This window comes from Emydura macquarii, unplaced genomic scaffold (assembly GCF_026122565.2).
Source record: "Emydura macquarii macquarii isolate MOO-44397 ecotype Brisbane River unplaced genomic scaffold, CSIRO-AGI_Emac_v2 contig_2452, whole genome shotgun sequence".
Classification (NCBI taxonomy): Eukaryota; Metazoa; Chordata; order Testudines; family Chelidae; genus Emydura; species Emydura macquarii.
The window spans coordinates 3,736,391-3,762,845 of NW_027132589.1; the positions used below are offsets into that span (position 1 = coordinate 3,736,391).

The 26,455-nt window shown below is 40.7% G+C and overlaps 1 protein-coding gene across 1 annotated transcript in view; it reads right to left on the bottom strand.

Moving 5' to 3' along the window:
- Positions 1–200: 200 nt before the first annotated feature.
- The window catches only part of F13A1 (coagulation factor XIII A chain), a 77,649-nt gene continuing 51,394 nt past the window's right edge, over positions 201–26,455 (bottom strand). The window contains exons 8-15 of the mRNA XM_067562628.1: positions 25,332–25,470; positions 19,927–20,030; positions 17,113–17,201; positions 16,038–16,191; positions 13,127–13,414; positions 9,165–9,325; positions 7,518–7,654; positions 201–2,801 (exon numbers count right to left, since the gene is read on the bottom strand). Of these exons, the coding sequence (XP_067418729.1) occupies positions 2,648–2,801; positions 7,518–7,654; positions 9,165–9,325; positions 13,127–13,414; positions 16,038–16,191; positions 17,113–17,201; positions 19,927–20,030; positions 25,332–25,470 (1,226 nt within the window). The 3' untranslated portion in view covers positions 201–2,647. The remainder of the gene's footprint in view (positions 2,802–7,517; positions 7,655–9,164; positions 9,326–13,126; positions 13,415–16,037; positions 16,192–17,112; positions 17,202–19,926; positions 20,031–25,331; positions 25,471–26,455) is intronic.

The following is a 26,455-nucleotide window of genomic DNA, read 5'->3' on the forward strand; positions in this document are numbered from 1 at the left end:
TCTTAAGCAGGCTTTAGCTTTCCTAGCCTTTTTCCTTACCAGATGCTGTAAGTAGTATACTATATTGTAGGACATGACAGTTCGAGATTAGAAAATAGATGCTATGAGCTCTACTGCGTAATCAGACTAGCTTTATTTTAAATTTCTATTAGATTCTAGTTATTAAAAATGCACCGAAGAAAGCAGATTTCTACTCAGTAGCAAAATGTGGATTTTTTTATTAGATACTAGAGTTTAAGAAGGAGTATATGATCACTTAACATAATTTGCCATAATGCATTTTCAGCATGCTATTAACTGTTAAACACAGAGGACTCCTTGAGAGCCTTCGGACATGTAAGGACAAATTTTTCAAATGAGAGAACCTAAGCTGTGCTGGCAAAACAGGTGTGAGCGAGCACATGTTAGCACCCAGGCTTCAATGCAAACAGGTACTCTTCAGGTACATACAATGTAAGAGTGCCCATGTAGGCATGCAAGGGGAACTTAGCTTTCTATCCCACACCCAAATCTGCAGTATGAAGTATACATACAAATTGTGAGAGCATAACTTATGTGCCTCTGTTTGAATGTTTGTCCCATACATTCTAACAAATGAGCAAGCCAACTTTCCCCTCCATGGTCAGCTGTTGAGAGAATTCCTAGGCTTACTTGTCCTAAAGAAATTACCTTTACCTGGGTACAGGTTCTGTGGGTGGGGGAAGGAGAGGGATCATGTGGAAAGAAGAGGAGCATGAGACTTAAGAGGTTAAGGCAAAACATCTTTCTCTTGTGGAGCAGACCATAAAATATCACCTATAAACAGCACAGTAAAGCTAGATTATTTAATAGATGGGAGGTTTGCACCTGCTTCCCCTCTCATCTCCTGTCAAATGATTAAGTATCCCACACATGCAGTTTGTTAACATGGGCCATGTCCTTTTACATATAGTAAATCTCTGCAGCTTGGCAAGCTAAGGTGTTACTGCAGGTGCAGAATAAGCGGAGACCCATCCTGCTCCCTCCCACCCACACACTTGCTTTATAAAGAATAAAATGCTGTGAAGTATTTCAATAGGCATGCACGATACAGACAGAGAGTGTATGTTGTGGGGCTGCAGAAGAAATGTCTGTAGGAGTAAAATTCAACCCCCCCCCCCAGGAAAAGCTGGTTTCTGAATTTAGCTGAAACTTAGTATGGGTCAGTGTCAGTCTGTTTGGCTGTGCTTTCTCGCCAAGTCGCCTGCATAAGCCACATCAACATCACTGAGAGCCACACAGTAGCATGGAATGCACCAGGAAGTACTTCCCTTTCTGCTGAGTAGAGATGGTGCAAGAAGAACAGAACTAGAAGAACTAGAAAGAATGTCAGGAACAGCTAAGGGTAGGATCAATCTTGCACAAGAAAAGCCTGGTGTTCAATTCTTCCTTGTGCAGCAATAAGTTGAAAAAGGAGGACACTGAAATTCAGTCTGAAGTTTCCACCTCACCCTTCTCTCAGGGGATGTGGCTATACCCTACCCCTGGAAGAAGCTATGATTCCATCCTCTTACCCTGTGAATGCTCGGAGATCTATGCTGATCCTCTATGAGAGCTCTCCTGAAAGTAAGGGGTATCTACCATGCCAGCCCCTCTGGCTCCTGTTTGCTAATGAACAATGCTGCTCCTGCTCTGATCACAACTATCTCTTTAACCATCCCTAAAGGGAGAGGTTCCACAGCACCGAGGGGATGTATTAATTTGCACTGGCTTCCTTTGTGGGTTTGGGAGGGCAAGAATCCATACTCCCAGCCTGCTGCCCGTCCACACCTTCCTATCCCTATTTACCCACTTTCCGGGGTCTGTAGAGCCTGAACTCCATAAAGGGGCATGGAACATCTTCTATTGGCACTGGCTGTCTTCTACACACACGTGGAAGGATAATGAGGCCCCTACTAAGTGTGGGGAAAGAGAGAAGGTAGGTATGGCGAGAGAAGTCTTGGTGCACAAGTGAAAGGTTATGACTAAAGAATGGGGCGCTTGGTGCAGTGATCCCTGGGCAAGCTATGGTAGTCTCGGGGCAAATGAGGGGGACAGTGCACTAGCAGCAGACCAAGTGGGTAGAGACAAAGCAAGAAGATAGTGTGTGTATGTATGGGAGGGCAAAGCAGAGTGCCAACTGGGAGCAGAGTCGTGGGAGCATCCTGCAGGTACCAAATCCTGATTAAATGCGTCCAACAAAGTAAGCTGCTCTGTGAATTTGAAAACTTTAATGCTACAAGATAAAGCAACCCCTTAAGTTACAAAAACCATGTTTTTATTGTAGCCTGGGTAATTTACCATAAGAATTTACAACATTTTTTTTTTGGTTCAATGAACAATCAAGCCCGAATTAAAATTAACATTCAGAGTGCTTTGGAGAATGGAACCGTCTCCCCCTCAGTACCAATGCAAAGGGGTATAAATTCATGTGAACTACAAGAGTAACATGGTCTGAAGTTGCCTTATCTTAATGTAGAGCACTCCCAACACGATAAATGCATTCCCAACCCTCCCTGATGTTTTCTGTTACTTTGCTTCATTGACACGTGAACTTAGTCAGAGCTAGGACAAGGCAAGCTGAAAACATTTCATTTTTTTTTCCTTATAAACACTGATCAATGAAAGAATGAAGGGAAAAAAATCTTGTTCACACAAGAGCCTTTCTTTCAATCTCCAGGTCCAGCTCGCCATAGACATGTCGCAGGGCATCACAACTCAGGCTTGCAATTAGCTTTCGAACCCCAGCTCGTCTTGGAATGCATTTTTCTTCCCATGTCAAGGTAGAATTCTTTGGAATTTCCCTGCAGTTATAAAGCAAAGTTATACATATGTCGGCAGATTGTCAGGATGAGATTTCTCCACCTGATACAGAACCAGAGATGTTAGAAACCATCAATCTAGACTTTTCATACTGCACCTACCATTGTAGCAGTTGAGAGTCCAATAGATCATCTACTCCCATTCCCTCACCATTGCAGAATTGTTCTTACAATACATTTTCTAGGGTTTTTGCCAATCCACTTCTAAAATTTCCCCAAAATAATGGGGCTTCCCACACTTCCCTTGGGAGACTGTTTCTCAGTCAACTAGATGTCATTGGCAGGAAGGTCTTCCAGCTATTCAATTTACATTTCCCCCTTTTTTTAAATTTAAACCCATAGTCCCTGTATATCCCATAGGGATGGGGGCCACCAGTACCCTTACCTTAAATGCATCAAATTCTCTGCTGGTGTAAATGGGCAAAACCTCATTGAAGACAAGGTAGCTACACTAACTGCAACAGCAGAGAATTTGACCCATTATTCAGTGTTTCCATGAAATCTCGTTCAAAATTCTGAGCTGTAGCATAACCTTATTCTTTCAGCTCTGCTTCCTGTAATAAGTTATTAGGGTGAAACCTGCCCCAATTGAAATCAATGGAAGTCTTGCCATTGACTTTAATGGGGCCAGGATTTCACCTGGTCTCTCATGTGGCTCAAGAAGTGCATATTCAGCCTAGCATCCTAATGTGGGTTGTGCTGCCATAAAATAAGTGGAATCTGTCTAGTTATGTAGTTTCTCCCCTTCCCCTCTGATCCTGTGAGGCCCTGGGAAGCTTAGCTGTAGGTTCCAGCTCATACACTGAAAGCAAATTCATGTACGTTGTTCAGGCAATTCCTTAATCAGAAATGTCCAGCAGGAGAAGTGGTGATGGGGAACTGAAACCCTCTGCCAGGTCACACAGCTGTAATCAGAGAGCATCTTGTCACTGGCCACTTTAAAGATCGCTTCCTTGTCTGCTGTTCTTATGAATCCTGCTGTTAGCAGTTGCACTGTTCCATTATGTACGGTTCCTGATGGCTTATAGTATAAACAAACCGCACTCCATACAGGTCTGGATGTTTTTTCAGTTTTATGCTAAGGTTTAAGTCACACAGACAGCCACTTGCATTGGGTTTTTGTGTTTTCTAGGCAGTTTCACAACCTTCTCCCTCTTCTGCGTACAGATTTTGATAATTGGTATTGACTGACTGTGTTTAAGGGAATGCAGCCTGCTTAATGGAACCAGTGGAGGATGTGGGACATGAGCTAGGTATTTATAAACATGAGTATTGTTTTCTCTAGCATTAAGAAAGAAGATTATGAACGGCACACTTCTGGATTGTGAGGCTGTAGTGAGGTGAGGCCTGATTCTCTGCTATGTAAACATCTGAATAGAATGAGTGCAAAGTGCTCTTACTTACAATCCCAGTAGCAAACCAGAAGTCGGATCTGGTAGCATTTTACTCTGCGCAGTTGTAACTGACTACACTAGGTTCAAGGCAGGGGAGAGCCAGGGTTGGGATGGGGATTGCCTGAGTAAATCCCAGGCTCAGCACAAAAAATACTTAGGAGCAGCTTTAATGCATGCACCCTGCAAAAACCAAAGCATACTGGTTTGAAGAGAACATATGCAAACTGCTCTTAACAAATTGCTTTTTTTTTTCTTTTTGTTCCTAATGAAGTATGTGCAACCTCTCCTTCTTCTAGAAGTGACATTCTTCACCAAATACACACTCAAGATGGCAGAACGGTGAATTACATTAGATGACAGTGCCAGCTCAAATGTCATTAGTTCAGTGTGTGGGGAAAAGCTCCAGTATGGAAAGCACTGAAGGCATTACGTGATCCTTTAGGGGGCAAAACTGTTTGTTGTTTTTTGTAATACATTCTCAGACATGGGCCAGATCCTCAGCTGATCAGGTTCAAGTTTCAAGTGCCTAGGTTTCATCGACTTTCAATGGGACTTATTTTCAAAAGTGACTCAATCTTATTACCCTTAAGTCCACTGAAGTCAATGGAGCTACACCAGCTGAGGTTCTGGCCCGATGTACTGACATTATAAACTTTCCTTCTTATGCAGTGCTTGTTGTATGCAAGATCCTAGTATAAATGGAATTCAGAGATTTTTACAACCCTAAATTTGCCATTCTAGACACACTGTACCTCTCTGATCAGGCACAGTGAAATAAATGGAAAGACTCCTATTGACTTAAAGTGCTTTGGATCAGGCCTCTAGCTGGTAAGTATGTTTATTCTAGCGAGGTACTTACATGACCCTCGTCCCCACTGCAACTGACTGTCTTGCAGTCATTAATGTATTTATACTCGCAACAGTCCTGTGAGGTAAGGAAGTGCTGTTATCCCCATTGTACAGATGGGGGACTAGGGCCCAGAGTAGATTAAATGACTTGTCCAAGGACCACAAAGAGGCTGTGCCTAAATTGGGACTAGAATCCCAATCTCCTGTCCTATGCAATAAATCATCCTTCCTAGTCTCCATCACCTTCAATTCAAGCTTGGAATTGTGGGAAAGGATAAACTGACCTGAATGAAAATCTGAATGTGGTCTGGTTCTAAATAATTTTAATAATGCAATTATTACTAGTTGCTAGCTATGAGACATACACAGGCAACACCTGCAAATGCAGGGCCTGTAACTGTCAAAGGCCTTTGCATAAATCATGTCCTTTCCCTACCCAGGACCGATGGCTAAGTGTCCATATATAGCCCTATGTGACTTGCCCAAGTCAAAGGGCAGAGACAAGACACTGAGCCCAGTGCCCTCTCCAGTGAACCACATTGCCTATCTTATCAATGTACTCAAGCCATAAACATAAGTCAGTACTGCAAAAATACAAGAGCACTTATAGACATCTCTACATTCTCATCTGCCTCAAAAAACACCCCCAGCAATAACTAATTACAAGAGACTGAAGGGAACACCTCCAATGTGCGGTGGTCCAGTGATGGACAGAGATGCAAAAAAGAAAATAAACAACCAACACCCTGAAAACCAACTAATTTTAATGTTTTTTTTGCAAATGAAATCAAAAGTCCTAATTATTCATCACCAAATTCACTCCCAGGCAAATATAATGTCTGGAGTCATCAACACACTGCAGCCATTTGTCACCTTGAATACATAGAGTTAAAAGGGATTATTATTTAAATAAACTACAACTACCCATGGTTTGTCCCCTGGGTGCATGTGTGTAACCCCCAGCCTTTATCCATCCAAGGAAAAGTTAAAATCAAATCTCACAATGACAAAGCCAATCATGTCCTGGGATTTATTTAAAAATGGGAAGTCACCTTAAAGGCGGGGAAAAAGTTGTGGCTTGAAGAAAACTTGTGGCTTGATTAATCATGTTTCCTGATAATTCCCTTCCTCTGAATGCAGCTGACAACTCTCACTTTCTTGAAGGTGGGAGCAGTCAGCAAAACCTTTTTAGAATAAGAAGGGCTGCCGCAACAAGGAGTGGTCTGCCATGATTCCCCACTAATTGGGGCCATTTTCAAAACTGGGCTAGCCCCTGTGGAAGACCTTGAGCTGAAGTCAGCCATAATCTATATCGTGGTGCATGTTACACACTGGCAGAGCAGTGGAATACCCTTTAACACCTATTTTCTACCCAACTCAAATCCAGGGTCTGAGCATGATCATTTTTTAGATTGGTCCAAGTGTGATCAGAATCAGATCTCTGATGTGCAAATACGCTGTCATTTATGCTACTGCTGAATTAGGGCCAATTTTTCAAAGGAACCAGGGCCTCAATCCAGTTTCTAAATTTGAGTGCAAAATATTGCATGCCAACAGCAGAACTTGTGCATGCAAATAAGACTGGCATCCAAAAATCTTTTATGCACACACAGCTCTACTGTTTGCACACACACCACATCACACTCAAATGTAAAGTGTTCTGGAAAATTTAGCCGTGAAGTCTGGGAGCAACTGTGCCAGGGATAAGATTCTCTCTGAACAAAACAAAAGATTGGCCAACAACAGTGGCAGGGCATTCCTGGTTGTAGACTTGAGGTCATTCTGCATTTCAGGGTGAATCGATTTAGTGATGCTGTAGGGGTGGAGTTGTTTACTCCCATGTTCAACACCGTGATCCCATCAATGCCCTGCTGTTTCAGCAGCAGAAACCATAGGGGCAGATTTTTAAAAGGTATTTAGATTCAGATGCTTTTGAAAATCCCTGTTTGCACCTATCTGAACTTGTAGGTGTCTAAAGAGCCTTTAAAGGCTTGTTCGGAGTCCCGGGGGGGGGGGGGGGGGGGAGGGGACTGCTTTTAGGAACACCCCCCCCCCCCCAAAAAAAAAAAAAAAAAAAAAGCAAGTCTTGTTTGTAGTTTCACCACAAACCTTGAGTAGTGGGCAATATGCAGATGAGGCAGAGATCGGATTCAACTCAGAGATGTAGGCAGGGGTCTCTAGGTGTTACCACAATACAAATAAAAGCGTAATAGAGCTGGCAATTACCCACACCGCCACTGTCTCTAAAATCCCTTTCCAACTACCAAAACCCTCTAGCAACCTGCAGACTAACCTTTTTCCATCTGTCCCTCCCCCTCCATCCAACACAAATTCTTAGAATAAGAAGCATATGCTTGAATTACAGAACGTAGATCAATAGGGATAGTTACTTTTGGGCAGAATCCCATATGGGAGAAGGGAATGAACTTTCCATTTTTTTCACATTCTTCCATACCTGAACATTTTTGTGATTGGCCTCAGTAGGCCAGGTCCATCGAGACGTACCAAGACATTCACAAGCTTTTGATTCAGCGGATTGGTGAATTCTACTATTACAGACATTTCCTTATCAACTACCTTCTCTCCAGGAACCTACAAAACAAGGGAAGGATGTAGATAATAAGCAGAAAATTTTAAAATCCTGGAATAGAAAGTCTCTATTGTTAAATACACTTAACAAAATGTGTGAGCTGGTACAGATGGTTTTTGCAAAAGAAGCAAAGTAAAGTTTCTTGGATTTGGTAATACATAGAGAAGACTATAAAAATAACATTTGGAATCATGTTTCTTTTCTTGAAGCTCACCTCCTTACAAATCAAAGCTTGTTAAAATATCTAGATACAGCTGGCCATTCACTGTAAGGAGGTAGCAGTGCATTTGGTTATTGCATCAAATTGCCAGGATACAGTGACCAGGCAAATTTTTCACTGGTTTAAATGTGGGTTTTCCTCCAGTGAACTTTGCAGTATTCAGAGACAGAAATATGCTGAGGGGGGAAAAGAAAGATAGAGCCAAGCTTCACCTACAATCTGTCCAGGAAGACTTCATAACATGTATGCTAGTAAGGATAACAGAACCACAGAAGGACCTGCTGTACAATTAAAAATGAGTTTTTCTGCAAATTTCTCAGTGTTTTGAGTCTACACTATCTGTTCTACTTTCTCACCTTTTTTTTTTTTTTTTTTTTTTTTGCAGCTTGTCTGCTGTTTCAAATTGATATAACAATGATTACACATTCTTAAACAATGCTGCCATTTGAACTACCTTTATTACATTTCAGAGCTGGTCCTCCCAGATGACAAGGGGCAGTTCATAGCTATTGCTTTAGTCTGTGTTCAGGCTTAGGAAGATTGTTCTGTATCTATTCACATTTGGAAGGATAGTTACATAGACCTGTCCTCCCTGTGCCTATACCAGTTCCTTATTCTCTGCTCCTCCTTCCCAAGCAAGGGAAGACCAGGAGAAGACCTGCTCACTCCCTGAAGCCCCTTGCTGGAGCGCACACAATGCAGATGGAGTTTCTGGAGAATTAGCTGCCAACTAACACGTCTGTCTGAGCATGTGCAAACAGATTTTTCAAAGGCTCATAACTTGGCCTTCTTGGATGAATTTTCCTGGGGATGACAAAAGGAACATCCTGATACCAAGGTGATGCCCCTATCAAATTTCAAGTCCTTCTCCAAAGCACGCAGGTGCTAGACCTTCTCAATTAAACAGTTATAAGAATACTTGTAACATCTGCAAAACACATATACCTCATTTTTGCTGAGACTTTAAAATATATATTGTGCTTCAGGCATACCCACAATATGGAAAATTTCAGCCAAAACATTAAAATTTAGCAAAGTTCTAAGCTACTGAAAACAGGGTCCTAATAGGAAGTGTCAGGCAACCTAACTATAGGTGGTGCTATCAACTTTACTTATTTAAGTTGTTTACAACATATATTAGCTTTCAAATTTGTTTGAAGAAAGACCCCCAGGTTAGCCACCTAAGCGCTGGCCCAATCCACAGATATACATAGTAAAGTGTGTAGTGATGCAGAATGCATCCTGAACTCAAGATAGTTGCTAGTTTCCTTTGTTGAATTCCTGTAACTGACCTTGATGTGCAGTTTGGGGATTTGCAGTACAGAGGTCTTCTGCTTGGCCAGAATCTTTTTCGTTTCATTGAGACGGGCTGTGACGAAGAAATGCAAAGAGGCCTGTTCCAGCAGCTGACTCATGTACTCACTCGATTTGATTAAGATCTCAGAAATTTTAGCTGATGGGAGAAAAGACACACACACAAAATAAAACTGAGGCTTGAAATTGTAGAAGATTAGGGATGGAAGGGACCTCAGGAGATCATCTAGTCCAACCCCCTGCTCAAAGCAGGATCAACCCCAACTAAACCATCCCAGCTAGGACTTTGTCAAGCCAAGCCTTAAAACCTTTAAGGATGGAGATTCCATCACCTCCCTAGGTAACCAATTCCAGTGCTTCACCACACTCCTAGTGAAAAAGTTTTTCCTAATGTCCAACCTAGACCTCCCCCACTGCAACTTGAGACCATTGTGCCTTGTTCTATCATCTGCCACCCTTGAGAACAGCCTAGCTCCATCCTCCCTGGAACGTCCTTCAGATAGTTGAAGGCTACTATCAAATCCCCCCTCACTCTTCTCTTCTGCAGACAAACAAGCCTCGTTTTCTCAGCCTCTCTTCATTTAACTTGTGTGCTCCAGCTCCCTAATCATTGTTGTTGCCCTTCACTGGACTCTTTCCACTTTGTCCAGATCAGTTATTACTTTCAGCCCTGCTGATGCCCTGCAGACACACTACAGCTTTTCCCCCACTGAAGAGATTGTCAAAGGCACAAATGGGAGTTAAGTGGTCAGATGAAAGCTGCAATGCCTCATTTTCTGCTAAAACTTTCATTGTGTCACCTCTTCCCCTCTGTCTCTTTTGTCCTCCCCTTGTGCACCACCTGTCATTTAAGACTAAGTTCTCTAGGGCAGGGACTATCTTCTTTGTTACATGTCTGTCCAGAGCCCAGCCTAATGGAGCTTTGATCCTTGATCAGGGCTCATGGGCACTACCATAATATAAACAAGAAGTAATAATAGAACTAAATAATTCCCATGGGTTTTCGATAGGAGTGAGGTGCTGAGATGCCCTTAGAGACTCTCCCTTTAAATGTTTACTTCTTTACTTCATTCCCATACCCCTTGTTTTTGAGGGGTATCTATGCAGGCTGTAACAGCAACCAATTGGCCATGTGAATCTGGACAATGCTACTAGCAAGGCTTCCTACTCCTCAATGCAGGGCTGATTGCTGATGCCAGCTTTATACCTGCATCAATACTACATGCAGTGCACTGCAATGGGATTCTCTCAGCACTACCGCTCTCCCCTGAGAGCTTTCACTCTGGTCCTGGATGATAATTATTGAAAGGAACAACTCCCTTGGCTGGAACGTTGAGATGCAGGGAATCATTGATTTTAACTGAACTGAACAGCAATTTCCCATCCAGCAATGGTGTTTGAATTCAACATGCAGAAGCCCACATAATTCATCAAGGCGATCAGCCACAATATAGATCTTGATTCCTTGCCTGAGCAAATTCTAGTCTAGTTTTTCCATCATTAGTAAAAGTACCAAGGTTTCCCACCCAATTATTATTCATTTGTATTATCGTAGTACCTAAGCACCTCAGTCATGATAGACTAAGCCCCTAGTTTGCTAGGCACTGTACAAACACCCATGAAATTGAATTTAAACTGGGTAAATAACATTCACCTCTTTTCATTCTTTTGATCCACCTACATCAAAAGGAGTCCTGGATTTGGGTTCAAAGGTATTCCCATGGTGACCACCTGACCTGGATTCACCAGGCCACCTTTGAATTTACTTGATGTGGTCCCATCTCCTGTAAAGACCATCATATCTCAAATATTTAATTGTAGCCAAGGCTAGACATTTTTCATCTGTGCAAAAAATATTTGTTGCACTATAAGTGAAATTTATTTTACAACGGAAAAAAGAGAAACAATTCAGATTAAATTTAATCACTGAAGGAAAAAGATAAATAGAATCTCATTTCTATAGTGGATGTGCTGGTAAACTGCCAGCACAACTTACTGTGCCTGGGAAAACCAAGGGAGACACACAACTGAGCTGCCTAGCATCCTTTCAAAAAACTAGAAAAAGCTAAATATAACTGAGTGGAAGTGATAGCACCTTTGAAGGCACTGGCAGGTTTAAGCTATTCAAATCCTCCAAGATGTTTTCAGCCCACACAATTCCTTTAATCATTATTCTAAAAATCACGCACCCAGTTTCTGCTTGAAAACTTATTTTGATCCTTTCAACAGCGTAGTCTAGAAAGTACGCCTTTGACACATCGTGATCATCTAGTGATATTCTATTACCTTCAATATACACGTACTCTCTCTCACTGTCTTACTTCTTGCTATGTCACTAAACCCACTACTTCTGCTCAGATGCCTCAAAATACGTTAAGGCAATTCCCCCTGGTATGCTAGTTTATTCTAGATGGAGGCCCAGTCTATATTCACTCATCATCTGTCGCTAGAGTTTGGAATTTATGAAAACATTTCATAGCAGTTTTATGTACCATGTCCACAGTTTAGCAAAAATGAGCACTGTGGCTGTAAACTTATTCCATTAAATGTATCTTGGTGCAGAGGATTCAAACCAGCTCCACTGTATCGTTTAAACTCTATGTTAAATGGAGTCACAGTGCCTTGCATGGAACCTCAGCAAAGGGCTGAATCCAACCTATGGAATTTAGCTTGGAAAACAGATGGAGTGCTGAGATATTTGCATATCTGTACTGAACACCTAAATTATGGCTAAATTCTTCTCTCAGTTATAGGGGTGCAATGGGATTGAGCATGAGAGTTAAGTCCAGCGAGTTGAAATTGATTTGTTTTAATAGCTAGCCCAGTTGCTTTTTTTTTTTTTAAATTTTTACATGATTTTACAAACAACATTTAATAATTGATCCAACGCACTTAAAAATTGCATATTACAATAAAATGGGTTGGAACAACTCGATGCAGCACAGAGAAAGTACATTAACAGTTACTGAGTAGCCACAAATGAATCAGATGAGTTAGAAACAATCAACAAATAGCTATTGGCTCCTCGTACGAGATGGGAGCTAGAGTTTTGGTTAGGGTCCATCGCTAATTTTTCACTAAGTAGACTACTTCTTTGTGGACATTTACAAGCTGCAAATGTAAATTTATAATCTTCGGGCAAAATCCTGCCATAAGCCATGTGGAATAGATTATAGGGAATTTTTTATCCTATGCAAACAGCAGGGCAGGATCTCTCCCTAACTAACCATTTGGAGAGAGGGCTAAAAAGAGAGTATCATCATCACAGCACGTCCCAAAGGGTGCCTGGTATCTGAGCCAGGGAGAGTGTCTTCAGCTGGCTAGTGCATACGCCATGGTCGGCAGCACACACTAGCCAGGGATGTATGCTGTTCCTTTTTAGATTACCATAAACACTCACCTAAGACTGCATTCGAACAGCCTGTCCTGAACCATCCTGCGCTCTGACAGCAGGATGGTTTTTGTGCCAGATATGCACCTGGTCCTACTCTGCTCCCCTGCCTTGCGGGGCGCTCTCAGATAAAGGCAGGATTTTGCCTTTATTTTGTCACTGTAGCCTCCACCTAGCGAACCAGAGTTTTCCCCTTCCTTTCTCACAGATTACAAGATGGTCAAAGATGTGAACACGACATTTTACAGCTTAACACCTGCACACATTCTCCCTCTCTCTCTCATTAAATAATAGCAATACTTATCAATTATTAAATAATTCAGCACTTTTAAGCTGTAGAACTCAAAGTACTTTTTAAATGTGGACAAGCATTAGCATCCCTATTTCATACATAAGGGATGGTCCCAGGTTTCCTGACTCCCATTCCAGGACCCTGTCCCCAGCTACGTGATTTGGACCTGGCTCTGGAGAGAGTTTCACAGATGTCAGTACACGCAGATAAGAAAGCTAACAGAAAGCACAGGCTTTAAAAAGTTTTCCCCATCTTACATGCCAAGGGTTCCAGTGTCACATCAAAAGTATGGCTCTTGAATTCGTTCTTCGTGACTCCCGTATAAAACACAATATTGCCAGACAGATAGGCCGTCGCAGCGTAACGGTTGCGGCTGTTGTTTCTGAAAGTTACGATGACTTTGAAATCACTGCCAAGTGTTGCATTTTCCACTTGAAAGTCCATGTCGACATCAGTCCCTAACTGCTGCACAGTATCCTGGGAAGCCTCCTTTTTAACGCCATACATCAGAGCCGTTTCAAGGGCCAGTCTCTCTTCTTCTGTGCCTAGGGTGGGATGGAAATTATATTAAAAAAAATTGGAACAACAGAACCTAATTACCAGGTTCATAATGATACCCCTTATCCAGGGTCCAGATTGGCATTTTCCATATATCAGTAACAAACACCTAAAAAAAATCTTTTACATATATTTTGAAATCATTTCTCCTTTTAAATTTCAGTGCTTATGAAAATTACCAGTACATGGGCCAAATCTAAAGCTCAATGGTCAATGAAAAGACTCCCCTTAACCTTAATGATATTAGGATCTGGCTCTTAGATTTCTGGAGATCTGGAGCTAGGTAGAGGACAATTTGAGCAGTGGCAGGGGAAGTGCATGCTTCCCCACCAAACTGACCAGTCAGTGCGCCTCAGATCTGTACTAAAGAGACCAAATTTATGAGTAAGAGAATAGTTCAGTCTCCACATCCATTCAGTTCTTGGCCCCTTTGTTGAGACTTCCAACTCGGGTACCAGTCAGAGACTGACAAATACTGTAAAAAATCGAACCAAAAAAAAAATCACTTCCAACGTTTTGCATAAAAACAGCACATTCAATTCAGTAATAGTTGCCGTATTTGTTTTTTGTGAATTTTTTTGTATACAAGAAGACAGGATGTTCCAAATATTCATGCAGATAAGGATTTGCTTGAGTATTTGTGTTGACATGTTCGTGGTGCCATCCTGATAGCTTGTGGATTTAGGAATCATTCAGTCATGGAGCAGAAATGCTGCCCTGTGACTGAGGTGCCCAGTCACACTGTGTGAATAGCAAAGTACAATTAGTAAATACTTGAAGCAATAATCAGATACTAATTACTGTGGTTCATAATCAGCCTAAACTCAATTGACCAGTAGGACTTAGAAAGCAAAAACTTCATAATCCAAACTATGCAGTCCTGGGTAAAACATCTTATTTTGGATTAAAATGTTATTTTTCTCCTTCTCTACTTTCCTAATATCACAAATGAATGGGAAAGTGCTGCTAAAATCAACTAGTAGAGAGGAGAGAAGAACATTACCTACTTTTGAGTACATCTGATTCTAGACAGGTATCACCGCCTTGTGGATTTAATTTCTAGCACTGGAAACATTAGTCTCAGGGTGGTAGGGCTGTGTGACACTTGTCCTTTTTTCATTTAAAAAAAAAAAAGTGATGATCATGTGACCTGGGGTGGGCATAACCCTAGGCACCACTACTCTTAAGGGGCACACTACCCGGTCACACTTCTGTAGTGGATGATGAAAAACATCTTGTAAAATCTTGCCTTTCAGACAAACACATTGTCCATATTAATGGGGTGTTTTTATATGGATTTATTTTTTAACTGTGGGCAATGGAAATCAGACTGAAGGACTGTCACTTGGGTTGCATATGAGTACAGCTGGGTATCATGAGGTCATCTGCACAAATAATTCATGAAGCGTCAATGTGTACTTTTGCTAGTACTCTGTTAAAAGGGAAATTATTATTTGTCTTGTAATAGTTGCAATCAGGATCAGAACCCCACTGTGCTAGCCACTGTATAAACACACAGGAAGACACAGTCCCTGTCCTGAAGACTATCTAATTTACATCACATTTATGTGGTCTGTGTCATGTCACAAATTAACAGGAATGTGGCAGAGACTGCGGGAACATATCAGAGCTGAACAGCTGGTATGCAACATGCCTTTCTCCTCTCCAACAAAAAGACATTTCACAAAACATTGCACTTCCTGAGTCCTGTTTAGACCCTAACCTCTTGGTAACAGTAAGCAGGACAGACGGCCCAGCAAACCATTTTAGCCTATGCTAGAGTGTACACAACATTTTTGGAAAATGTGATTAAAATTCTTCGTGGAACAAATATTTTTACTAACTGTTTTGACTCTGGTTTTTCAGTACACACACAAATGTGCTTCAGATGATAGTCCTCAACTGGGAGGATGGTCTGTATTCAGTGTAGGGAATAAATTAAGGAACCACCTTTGTCTTTGGCAACTGACAGTAGGTACCCTGAACCAACACCATACATTTACATCTGGGAGAAATTTATGGAATTATTATTACAAATTAGAACAGACATGATCTGAAATGACTTTATTGAAGTGAATACTTCAGAGTGGTGAAACTTCATGTGGTAGGGTTAAGCATAAGGAGATCCTCACTCTCTCTGAATGGATTGGGCTTAATGACCCAGGCCAGATCCAGGTGGCATAAATCAGTTCATTTTCATTGACATCAGGGAGTCATGCCAGTTTATACCAACTGAATGTCTGGCCTTCATGTTTAAGGTATCTGAGAACAGAATATGAACAGTCTTTGCCACAATGTCTCACCTACTGTATCAAAAGCATGAATTCCTTTTGAATTAAATAAGTTAATCAATAATTACCCTCTGTTTTCAGATATAACAACTCCTGTTCAAGGTGTTTTTAAGTGCCAGGCTAAGCACATGTTCTTACAGAAGGATCTGTAAGGTGTTTGAGGTGGAATTATGATGCACAAAGTATTTCACAGCACTTGGAGAAAGTTGTGTGAGAACCCACCTTGCTAGAGGTTTACATATCAACGATGTGAAATCTGTTTAAGAAAAATCTACGTAAGTATATACAACACTCCATTTTGCCTTATGCAGTAAGTTACCTTCCTGGAATTTGTACTGCTCAGTAATGTCCTTGGCTTGATCACTACCAATTTCCTTGGTCAGGATTAATTTCCCAATATAGGTCTTGTCAATGTTTTCAATCACTCTGGTCCCATCTTTCTTTGCTTTTGAGTAAACAATATCACTATTAACCTATAAAATTAAACAACAAAGCATTAAGTCATCTGTTGGGTTTAAAACCAATATGTCTTCCCCTTGACTCAATGACACATAATCATCCAGTCCCACTGCTCTCAATACATGTTTAAAATTAGGCACATGCTTAAACACCTGGCTGACTTGGGGCCCAAAACACTTCCAAAAAGGGCTTATGTGAATGATAATTTGGTAATACTTTAAACTGGTCATCAAATACACTTGTCATGTAGATTTATTAATACAGCTGGGGGGCCAAATCTTCAGCTAGTGTAAATCAGCATAGTTCAATGTCTGGTCATTGGAGCCAATTTTCACCTGACGAGGATCTGGCCCACTGTATCCTTTTAAATAATCAATAGCTATTTAATAACACAGTTCTGAAGATTGAGAAATATTGGCCGCAAGTATGGTCTCCATGATGCCTATAAAGGTACTGTCTTGAGTTGAGGGGCCAGCCAGAAAACAATTAGTTTGCATTCTAGTAGAGCCCTACAATATGCTAGGTGCTGTCAACACATATAGGAAGATACATCCATGGCCCAAAGAGCTTACAATAGCACCCAGATCTTCAGAGCATGCCGGGGAGCCTGCCTACTGCTACAGTCCTTAATGAGAGGCAGTGGCTACCGCAGATTGTGTTTTGGAAAGCAGAGAGCAACTTTCTCTGCTGCTATGGTGACTGTGGTTTCATTTCAACTGGAGAAGCTTCTTCTGCTTACTACTCTGGCAAGCAGCGATTGGAGAATTTTATAATTCACACGTGTCATATCAAATGTACTAATCTAAATTTAATTCCAGGATTTTTATTTTGCATGGGTTGTATGGAAAATAACACTGCAGTTCATATATTACACCTAGAGACCTACTTACTGTCCCATTTAAAGCACTCAAAACATGATTTTTTCAGGTACATACCTCTGCAAAAACAAAAGGAGCATCAAACTGGAAGCAGACGTGACCATGTTTAACGGCTTGAACTGAAGCAGGGCCACATCTGTACATACCTGAATTGAGAGTAGAAAGGGAAGAGAAATAAGAGATTGAATTTCTGTTCTTTATCTTTAGTTAAAGTTAATAACTAGAATGTGCTAGATTGGGGAAAACCAAGTAGACAAATCCATTAGCTTAAAATAATACATGGAATGAAGAGATATTCAGGCTTATGACACTAGGTAGAACTTATCTCCACTGCTGCAGACTTATGGAATGCAGGGGCATAATATTCCTCTGGTATCTGTACAGCAAAGATAGCATATTATACCTGGTACATGCACAGCACTGCAGGTTCATTCTGTCTCATGTGCTAGGCGCATGAGGCAGCAACAAATCTGTTCATTAAAGTAAATGGAGACTTTGCTTCCCTTCCACTTTCAGGGCCTGATTCTGCTACCCTTATAAACACCTATTTCAGTGAGACTACTTGCAGAGTGAAGTTCTACTCGCGGCGATAAAAATATCAGAATCAGGCTTTCAGTGTCTGATGCTATTTAAAAAAAAAGAAAGAAAGAGAGCTGTCAGAAGTGCTGTTATGGAACTCATGCCACACTTCTCCCACTCGTGATTTGTCCCCACTCCGTTTTTTTGATGTTCTAACCTCAGCTTGCTAGCATGTGTATGCACGCACACAGGCTAAATTCAACTTCAGTAAGATCATGGTACAGATTCTTACTTGAAAACAGTGATATTTTCATCCACCTTTTTAAAGTGATTTTTGTGTTTATGAAAGATGATGAACTGACAGAAACGCGGTCCCTATTCACAGGATTTTAGTGAAGTTACAGCTGTGTAAAACTGGAGTAACTAAGGGATGATCCAGGCCCTTTGTCCACTGTTTAGCCCCTGATCAAGCATCGATGTTGCTGCACGTTTTCCATATTTCTGCAACAGCATGCCTCAGTCCTCAACCATAGGTACTACTTCAGAAGTCAATCTGTCTTTTCTTCTCTGCTGGGACTGCTGGCAAGTATCAATTAATGCCAGTTTTATGATGTGGACATCTATCTACTAGGAACTGGACTGACAGCATCAAATCATTTCACATTCTGTAGGCCACAGAACAGCTACATGTTGGTAATAACTTATGGCCACTACTGACCTAGACGTGAAAGGCTCCATGTTCCATTACCAACTCAGTGAACCATCTAGTCCCACGTCTGAAGGGATCTAGCAGCTGGCACCTTAATGACACAGTTTTTGCTTCACTGTTTATCATAAGCCTCAAATGCAGGAAATGTCATTCAGGAAGCGTTGATTTGAGTTCAAGCTGACAAGCTTGGACAGGCTCAGTTTGTTAGAGTGTGAACCTAGGAAACATCTGACTGCAGCTGTCTTAAGAATATGTTTGAACGGAGTGAGGAGGAAATTAAGAAATGTCACAAAAATAGTGGATTTTCATTTTTTTCTACCATCTAGAGAATGCAGCCACACATGGTTTATGGAGGCAAATTAGCATTATGGCATAAGTTATATACACCCAAAATACTTGGTTTAAAACAGTCACATCCCCTCTCACTCTTCCACGGGGTATCTCTGTTATCACAAATACATTAAACATTCCTGGGGCTGGGTCCAAACTCCAGTGACGGCAATGGAAATTCTTTTGCTGACTTCAGTGTGCTTTGGATCAGGCACTGTCCCCATGTCCCTGTCTCACTGCACTGTGCTGTAAGTTGGGTTGCAAGCTGCTCACGGGGCTCATGGAAGTCAGGAATCCCATGACTTCTCCATTTTTTCCCCTTGAACTCTTTGACTTTTGGGCAGCCATGCTGTAGAAAAAACAGTCTCTCCCCAACCTGGAAGCCATAATTGGGCTCTGCTTATGCCACTTTCTGAGGTTGAAGGGAGAGGGCCGTTCCTTTACTGTAGGGGGATATAAATAAATCACAGCATTAAAAAAATAATAATCAGTATCAAAATGTATAACCAACACCTAACGACTATGGTGAGGGCACTTTAGAAATATGATTAAATAAAAGTTTGTGATTTCATCAAAATTGTCCACGTCTCACCTGTGATTTTTCAAAGTGATTTCCACTATAAAATTCCGATCCTACCTATGAGTATGCACAGAAATTCTGCTTTGAACATGTTTTCAATAGGAAACAATAAACAGCATCCCCTACCAGAACAGAAGTCAAGGTTATACATGGGTTGCATCAAAACTTTTTGGTATTGCAGAATATAAATGTGGGCCTTTACCACATAATACTATATAAAGTACATGCAGCCTAACCCAACAAGAATGGCTGAATTATAGCACAGAGTGTCTTGTTTTCCTTTGGCCAAATCCTATGCCTGCTGAGTTTAATTATTAATTTTGTATCTATTGGGTGAGAATGAGGAATCCACCTCTGAGTCTGCTTCACAGCCATCTACCTTAGTCTAAGGGCTAAAATAGCCTGTACAGTCCTGTAGGAGGGCAAACTGGTGGATTTGTTTGAAGATGGATCTACTGGTCACCTCACCCTTCCCATACATGACCCAATTGTGCAGATTCTCTGAATACTGCACTTCCCAGTCTTATGTAGTGGAACCACATCAGTTCTAGTCTAGTCTAGAATTCAAAGTGGCTTGGAAATACCCTACACACAGGCCAGAAGTGCATATTTTGAACCAAATGTTGCCACAGGACTTGTTCCACACTGGTCTGCCACATCATTAAGTGGCATTTGTAATAAAAAAGGAAGAGAATTCAATGAAGAGTGATTACAAAGACTGCAGCAGGGTTACCATCACTGTTTTCTTGAGGAGTACTATCGACGACTTGCCATCCTCCAAAACCAATGGGAAGATCAGGTCTGGTCATCCAGGCCTCGTTCCAGCAGTGATAGTTCCTTTTACAGGAGAATAGACAAAAATATTTAACTCTGAAGCACAAAAATAAATATCAAAACGAGCCAGGGTCTTAATGTCTCCCTGCTGCAGTGAAAATCCCGTAAGAATTTCCTGGAGCAGTTTACACATTGCAGAGGACAGATCAAGCCAGATCCTCAGGCCCCACAATTTGGTGCCTGGTGAAGCCTGATGGGGAATGTCAGAAAGCTAGGAGTAAGCCTTCTTTGCAATTCCCTGATTCTCAAGCTCCCCAGCACCAGTCTACTTCCAAGAAGCCAATTGGAGGAGCCTCAAAGATACTCTAAACTGCACTAAATGCAAAGGCCCCTACAAGGAGATTCTGGCAACTGGGGATTGTTGGTGCACAAGGGTGCTCCTGACACAGCCTTTTTTTGTCAGCCATTTCCCCCAGAATAGGGGCTGTGAGAAGGATGCCGATCAATTCTATATCAGTGAATTCCTCTATCCAAGAGAAATCCCGTACAGCCCATTTAAGCTGGTTTTAATACTGCTTTGTGCCTCTTGAATGATACAAAGCAGACCTAGCCAGGCTGATGATTTGGTACGTCATAAATGGAGTTTTCAGGACCAACTATACAACTGGCAATATGCACAACTATGTTCATTTTGATAGTTAAAAAACACTCAAGCTTGTCTGGTTTCTCTGTAAAGTTGCAAGGGCAGGTTTATTAATTGACTCTGCACTGGATATAATACAAATATTTCCCTAACTCCTTGTAGGTCATTTCTGAATGCCTCAGACCAAAGACTAAACTTTTTAAAGAAGAGTATTTGCATTAGGACTAGCTTTAAAAATATGTGCAAAACGCAATTTACTTTGTTAGAATTTTCCAACTCTCCCTTGTTAATATTCCAGAAGGTAGAGAGACCCCAACTGAATCACCAATGCCATGCTGCTAAGTTTTCCTTGGAGGTTTCACATGTAAGCAAAAACTAGGCCCAGCTCTCTTAGTTTCTAATTAGTTCACATCCTCAGGTGGTACAGCTGCCAAGTGAGAGGTCATATCCCCGTAGACAAACAGCATATCTCCGCAGGCCAAGTACTGTTCCATGAGCCACATGCTTTATGTTCAAAGGCATTTAAGTGGTTAATCTAAGCACTGAGGCTTGAAATGCCCTCACTTGGCTGGATGCTTAAAAAATACCAGCGGGTATTACAATCAGTCCAGAACCTTTCAAAGATGAACAGACCTAATGAGTAAGATGACGCTTGTAACTTTCTGAAATGTTACTGTGCTCAAGGGAAAGCACAAACAAGGAGGAAAAAAACCCAAGACAAGTTTTTCGCCACAGCTTCAAGAGTCAGTCAAGTATTTGAATTCCGTTATTGCCAAAAAAGGGGGCAGGGAAAGTTACAATTTTCTTTGCAAATTATATGTATCCTTCCAGCAGATATGAATAAAATTGCATCTGTGTAGCCACTGATACATCCCTAATGCATGCCATATTAGCAATAAAATTGCAGCCAGAATGGATTGTTAAACTCCAACTATTTCATTAATAATAGGTGAAAAAGCAGAAATGGAGAGGAATCAGTGGGATCTGAGGCTTGTCTAACAAGACATTTCAAAGCGGAAATAAAAGCTTGGATCAGGGAAAAACTTGTCAGTTAGAAGAACTAATGAAGCAGGACTCCAGAAAAAGAATTATTCAAGAAAAGTGACGCACACTACTAGAATTTTTGATACTGCTGAATGCTGCGTAGTGAATCATTCTTACAGAGCCTTTGGTGAACCACGATCTGGTAGGTGAGTTTTTGAAAGTTATTATGACGACATGTGAGAAGAGACAACCTCTGCCTTGAAGCACTTAAAATCCAACTTTGAATCAAACTCAAATGTTATTGGCTTGAGTGTGACAAAAGGACAGAATGTAAAAAACAGCAGGGAAGGGGCCATGAAGGAAACTAATCTGATTTGGTGAGTAGACACTGAACTATAATATCTTGAAGGTAAGCTCTTTGTGGCAGGGACTGCCTTTTTGATTTTGGTTTGTATATTGCCTGGCACAATGGGATTGAGACTTATATATGCTACTGCAATACAAATGATAAGTAAGTATGAAGACACTGGGTGAGGATGGATAGATAGATATTCACTTGTGCTGGCCTAGCTTTTGGGGGAGTCTTCCACCCCTAAAATGTAGCCTAAATGTCCATCCAGCTACAAAACATACTGGGCCAGATGCCTGGCTGGTGCAAGTGGGCACCGTTCTATTGACTTCAATGGAGCTGTGCCCATTACTAATCAACTGAGGATCTGGCCCTATCTATATTTATATAGAATTTTTTAAACTGAAGTTGTAGCTCTCATACCTAAACCAGCCAGAGACATTAGGGAATGCGGGAATTACTGTACAGATCAATGTAGTGATCATAAAATATTTACAAAGATAATTACAAATAGACTAAACAAAGTGATAGAAACATTAATAAAAGATGACCAGGTGGGTTTTATGCCTGGCAGACAATTTAAGAAGATTACTTTACAGGGCTCATATGATTAGCCATATTGGATAAGAGAGGACATTAGGACTGAGTACGGCACTGAAGACCTGTCTCCCACAGCACAAAAAATTTGGTTTTGGAATGAAGTAGAGGGCGGAGCATGGAAGAAAGGAGTTCAACACATCAGAAGGGCTCTCTACTGAGGCCTTTGTCTTAAAGTGAGCTTGGCATGGATGAAGTCCCTGGACCCACAGGGAACCCCACTGACTTTAATAGGGCTGTGCCTGACTGGAGCTCATACTAGGATCAAGGCATGATAGTGGGATCCCATTCAAGGTATATGCCTTACATGTCTAGCTATAATTTAAAAGAAAAGTAAAGTAAGGGGAAGCAGTCAGTAATGATGGCCCCACATAGACCAAGTTTTTAAAAATAACTTTTTGCAAAGTCTATGTAATTCTTTATACACGTTTTCAACCTGGGAAAAAAATGCTTTTTTCCTAAAAATAAGTAAATGCATATCAGATGCCAGGCACTTGGGAGCAGCCCCACACCTAAGGATGGGTCTGAAAAAAAATCCTGGATCCAAACATCCCTGAAATCTGGGGTGGAGGGGGTGTTGAAATAGGAACACAGATCCATCTTTTACAGCTCAAGGAATAAAACAGTTAACTGATATAGACGTTCATAAAGAAAGATCCTAACTTCCAGTTTCCTAGGGATTATAAATAAATAAAAACAGAAAGTCAAGAAAATTATGTTAAAAATTGTTATAAATACTTTGAACGGGTCCTCTTTTAAAAAAACCCAAAACAGCTACACTGAAATAACATCAAGGATAAGACACAAACCATTTAAAGTCTGAGTTAGAGCTACCATAGAGTGGTACAAGGTAATGAAGAGAAAGGACACAGAGGAGAAATGGAAAGTGCTGTAAAATAAATTAACGTATGCCCAAGGGATTATGTGCACCATGTAGCAATAAATACATTATGAGGAGAAAGGGATGAACAAGGAAGTTCCCAAAGTAATCAAGACAAAGAAAGTGGTATATAGAATGTGAGGTGTAAATCACTGTGGGCCAGTTCTTCAGCTCACATGAATTGGCACAGATCCCTTGACTTCAAAGGAGCTTTCTCCATTTACACCCGCTGATAATCTCTCCTTAGCTTCAAAGGAAAAATGGAATGATTATTGAATGAAGTGAAAAGTATTGAAAAATGGTAGGGAAATGAAAAGGTGAGGACAGGAAAGGAAAAATTCACAATTGGTTAAGACAAATATGACATAGAGCACTTAAGGTAAAGAGAGCTTGGTGAAGCTGTTAGTAGAGTGTCTAACATACTGCAATAATACATGGCTATGCACCCAGGGTCTGATTCTCCTCTCATATCAGTTATACACCAGTGTATCTTCAATGGAGTTACTCTCAGTTTATAACAGTGTAAGTTAGGGGAGAATCATACCTAAAGAAACGTTCTATTGCCTCCTGATCATTAGAGCAAATACTAAATTTGAATTCTGGAACCCTGAGACCCAGAATTATAGGCTTCAAAATAGGTAAATTACAGACACAGAACTATGTAGTTTTGTTATGGCCATGCCAGTCCCAGATATTCTCTCACCCACCCTCTCTCTCTAGATACAGAATTGTTCATTTTCTGCGCAATTCATATAGGATGGCACATGGGTGGTTCTATCAGATGCACTGACTTATTCTACCACAAAAGAGAATTTTTCCTTGGAAATTGACATGTAATGCTTACACAGATTCCAAAGCCTGGATCCTTCCACGCTGCCAATGGAGCTCATGGAGATGACATCAGGGACACAATCTCGGTCTTTTTGTCCTCAGTACAGTGGATTTATTTCAGTTTTTATGTTATAAAGAATCCAGATTTTGGATTGTTAATGAAACATCTTGATGAATTATTATTATTATTTATTATTATACTGATGAGGTGAAGAAATCATTCACCCAAATCAGGAATATTAACAGTGGGCAGGACAAGAATCTACTGAATGTAGGAATGTGTATAGAAGGCAGATTCATTAAGTCACAGAAAGAGAGATTTTTGTGGCATGGTAGCCCACAGATCATTTCTGCTGAATGTAGCACTTAATCAATACATGTTGCTGTTCGTCATCCAGACAGGAGAATAGGAAAGTTTGAGGGAGAAAACAGCAGAATTGTCTTCAGCAAAACTAATAAGGTTTTCAGTCAAACAATACAGCGATCAGATATTGTTTCTTATTTTTATAAAGCTAGTCAAAATATTAAAGAGACCTTTCCTGTACCTTTTAAAAGTACATTTGATTTATTTTAGTGTGTAAAGTGTGCCCATTGGGAACTCTAGATGCAGGTACCAAATTTAAATAAAACATGCAAATAGGAAACTATCTAAAGCAACAGAAAATTTCCCATTGACTTCAATGGACATTGGATCAGGCCTTCAATTCAAACTATAAAATCCACCAAATACCAGCAAAATTGGAGGTACCCAACACATAGCAAGATCAGGCCCTTTGTTAGGTTTTCTAAAATTCAGCAAATGTTGCCACGTAAGTGTTCACCCTCTCTTACGAGTTGTTTATATGTGTGGTATATTGAATGTTACTTCTTGAACGTATACCTTGCCTTTTTCCATGTTGAGCAGTTCACATTCATTGGCTTATCTATTTACTAGCTTTTATTCCGCAGTTTGCAACAATGTCTTTCTATAATCTAGCAGTATTCTTTAAGGCATAAAGAGACAAAACTAAACCTTGATCATTTGTCATGTTTTATGTGCACAGAAATGACTTAATTAAGACATTTGCTGGAAAAACTCACCAGATTGAGTCTTTTGTGAGTTTGGAGTCCACTTTCCCGTCTTCATCCACAAAGACATCCAGTTGTAAATTGGCATTGTTATCATGGGCAGAGGAATAATTGGTAACAATTCTTCCAGGTATGCCTATGCACCTCAAAACTGAAAGAGAAAGGAAAAGAAAATGATGATATGAGGCAATACAATGATACGTGGGCAAGAGGATGAGTAAATAGGATGGGTAGATAGTTTGGAGGAGATTATAGGCACACTGCAGGTGGCAGAAGAGTGGAAGGATAGAAAGATTGCCTGGGCCTTTATTCTTTCAATATTTTTCGACAGAAAAACACCACCACCACCACATCCCAGACACGCCCCCAGTCTGCACACGAGGAAAAAGTAACAGTCGGGCTTCCCAAAAAACCAAGACACAACAGAGGGTGAATTTTGGACTTTTCAGCAGTGATAAGTTTTGAAGTGAATGGAAGACTTTATTAGAAGGGCAACTGATAGAAGGTTTCTTGGTTTTTAGTTTAGTTGAAATGTTCCATTTGCCCTCAGGCGGAACCTAAAGAAGCCAAAGAATAGAACAGAAATTAATTGATACTGGGAAAGAAAACTGAATTATTTACAAGTGTCAGGATCAGAGAGTTTAAACAAAGCACATTACATATTTTGTACCAATCGCTGAGTAATAATACTTTGAACTTCTGTAATCACCTTTAGATCTCAGAGTGAATTAAAAAAATGCCTTAAATCCCAGAATATCTCAATGAAGCAAGTAATTGTTGCCCCTATGTTTATGGATGGGAAAGCTAAGATGTAATCAGGTTAAGGGTCTTGCTCAGGTGCTATGGTGAATCATGGGAGTCCCATGGCCATGGTGTAGTATAAGATAGGGAGTCCAGAGAGAAGCATGGGGTATCTGAACTACAACTTCTATGAGACTCTGCAGCAGTATTTCTGAATTGAAAATTTCAGTTTTCACACAAGAGCTTTTTTGTTCTTCCATTTTTTGGTGAAAAGTCAAAAGTTTCCACAGAGAGCAGACACTTTTTTGCCAGGAGGCGAGGGGGATTTAAAATCCATTTTTCTGTCACAAAACAGTTTCAAAGGAAAATTTTGGACAGCCTTATATGGTACTATG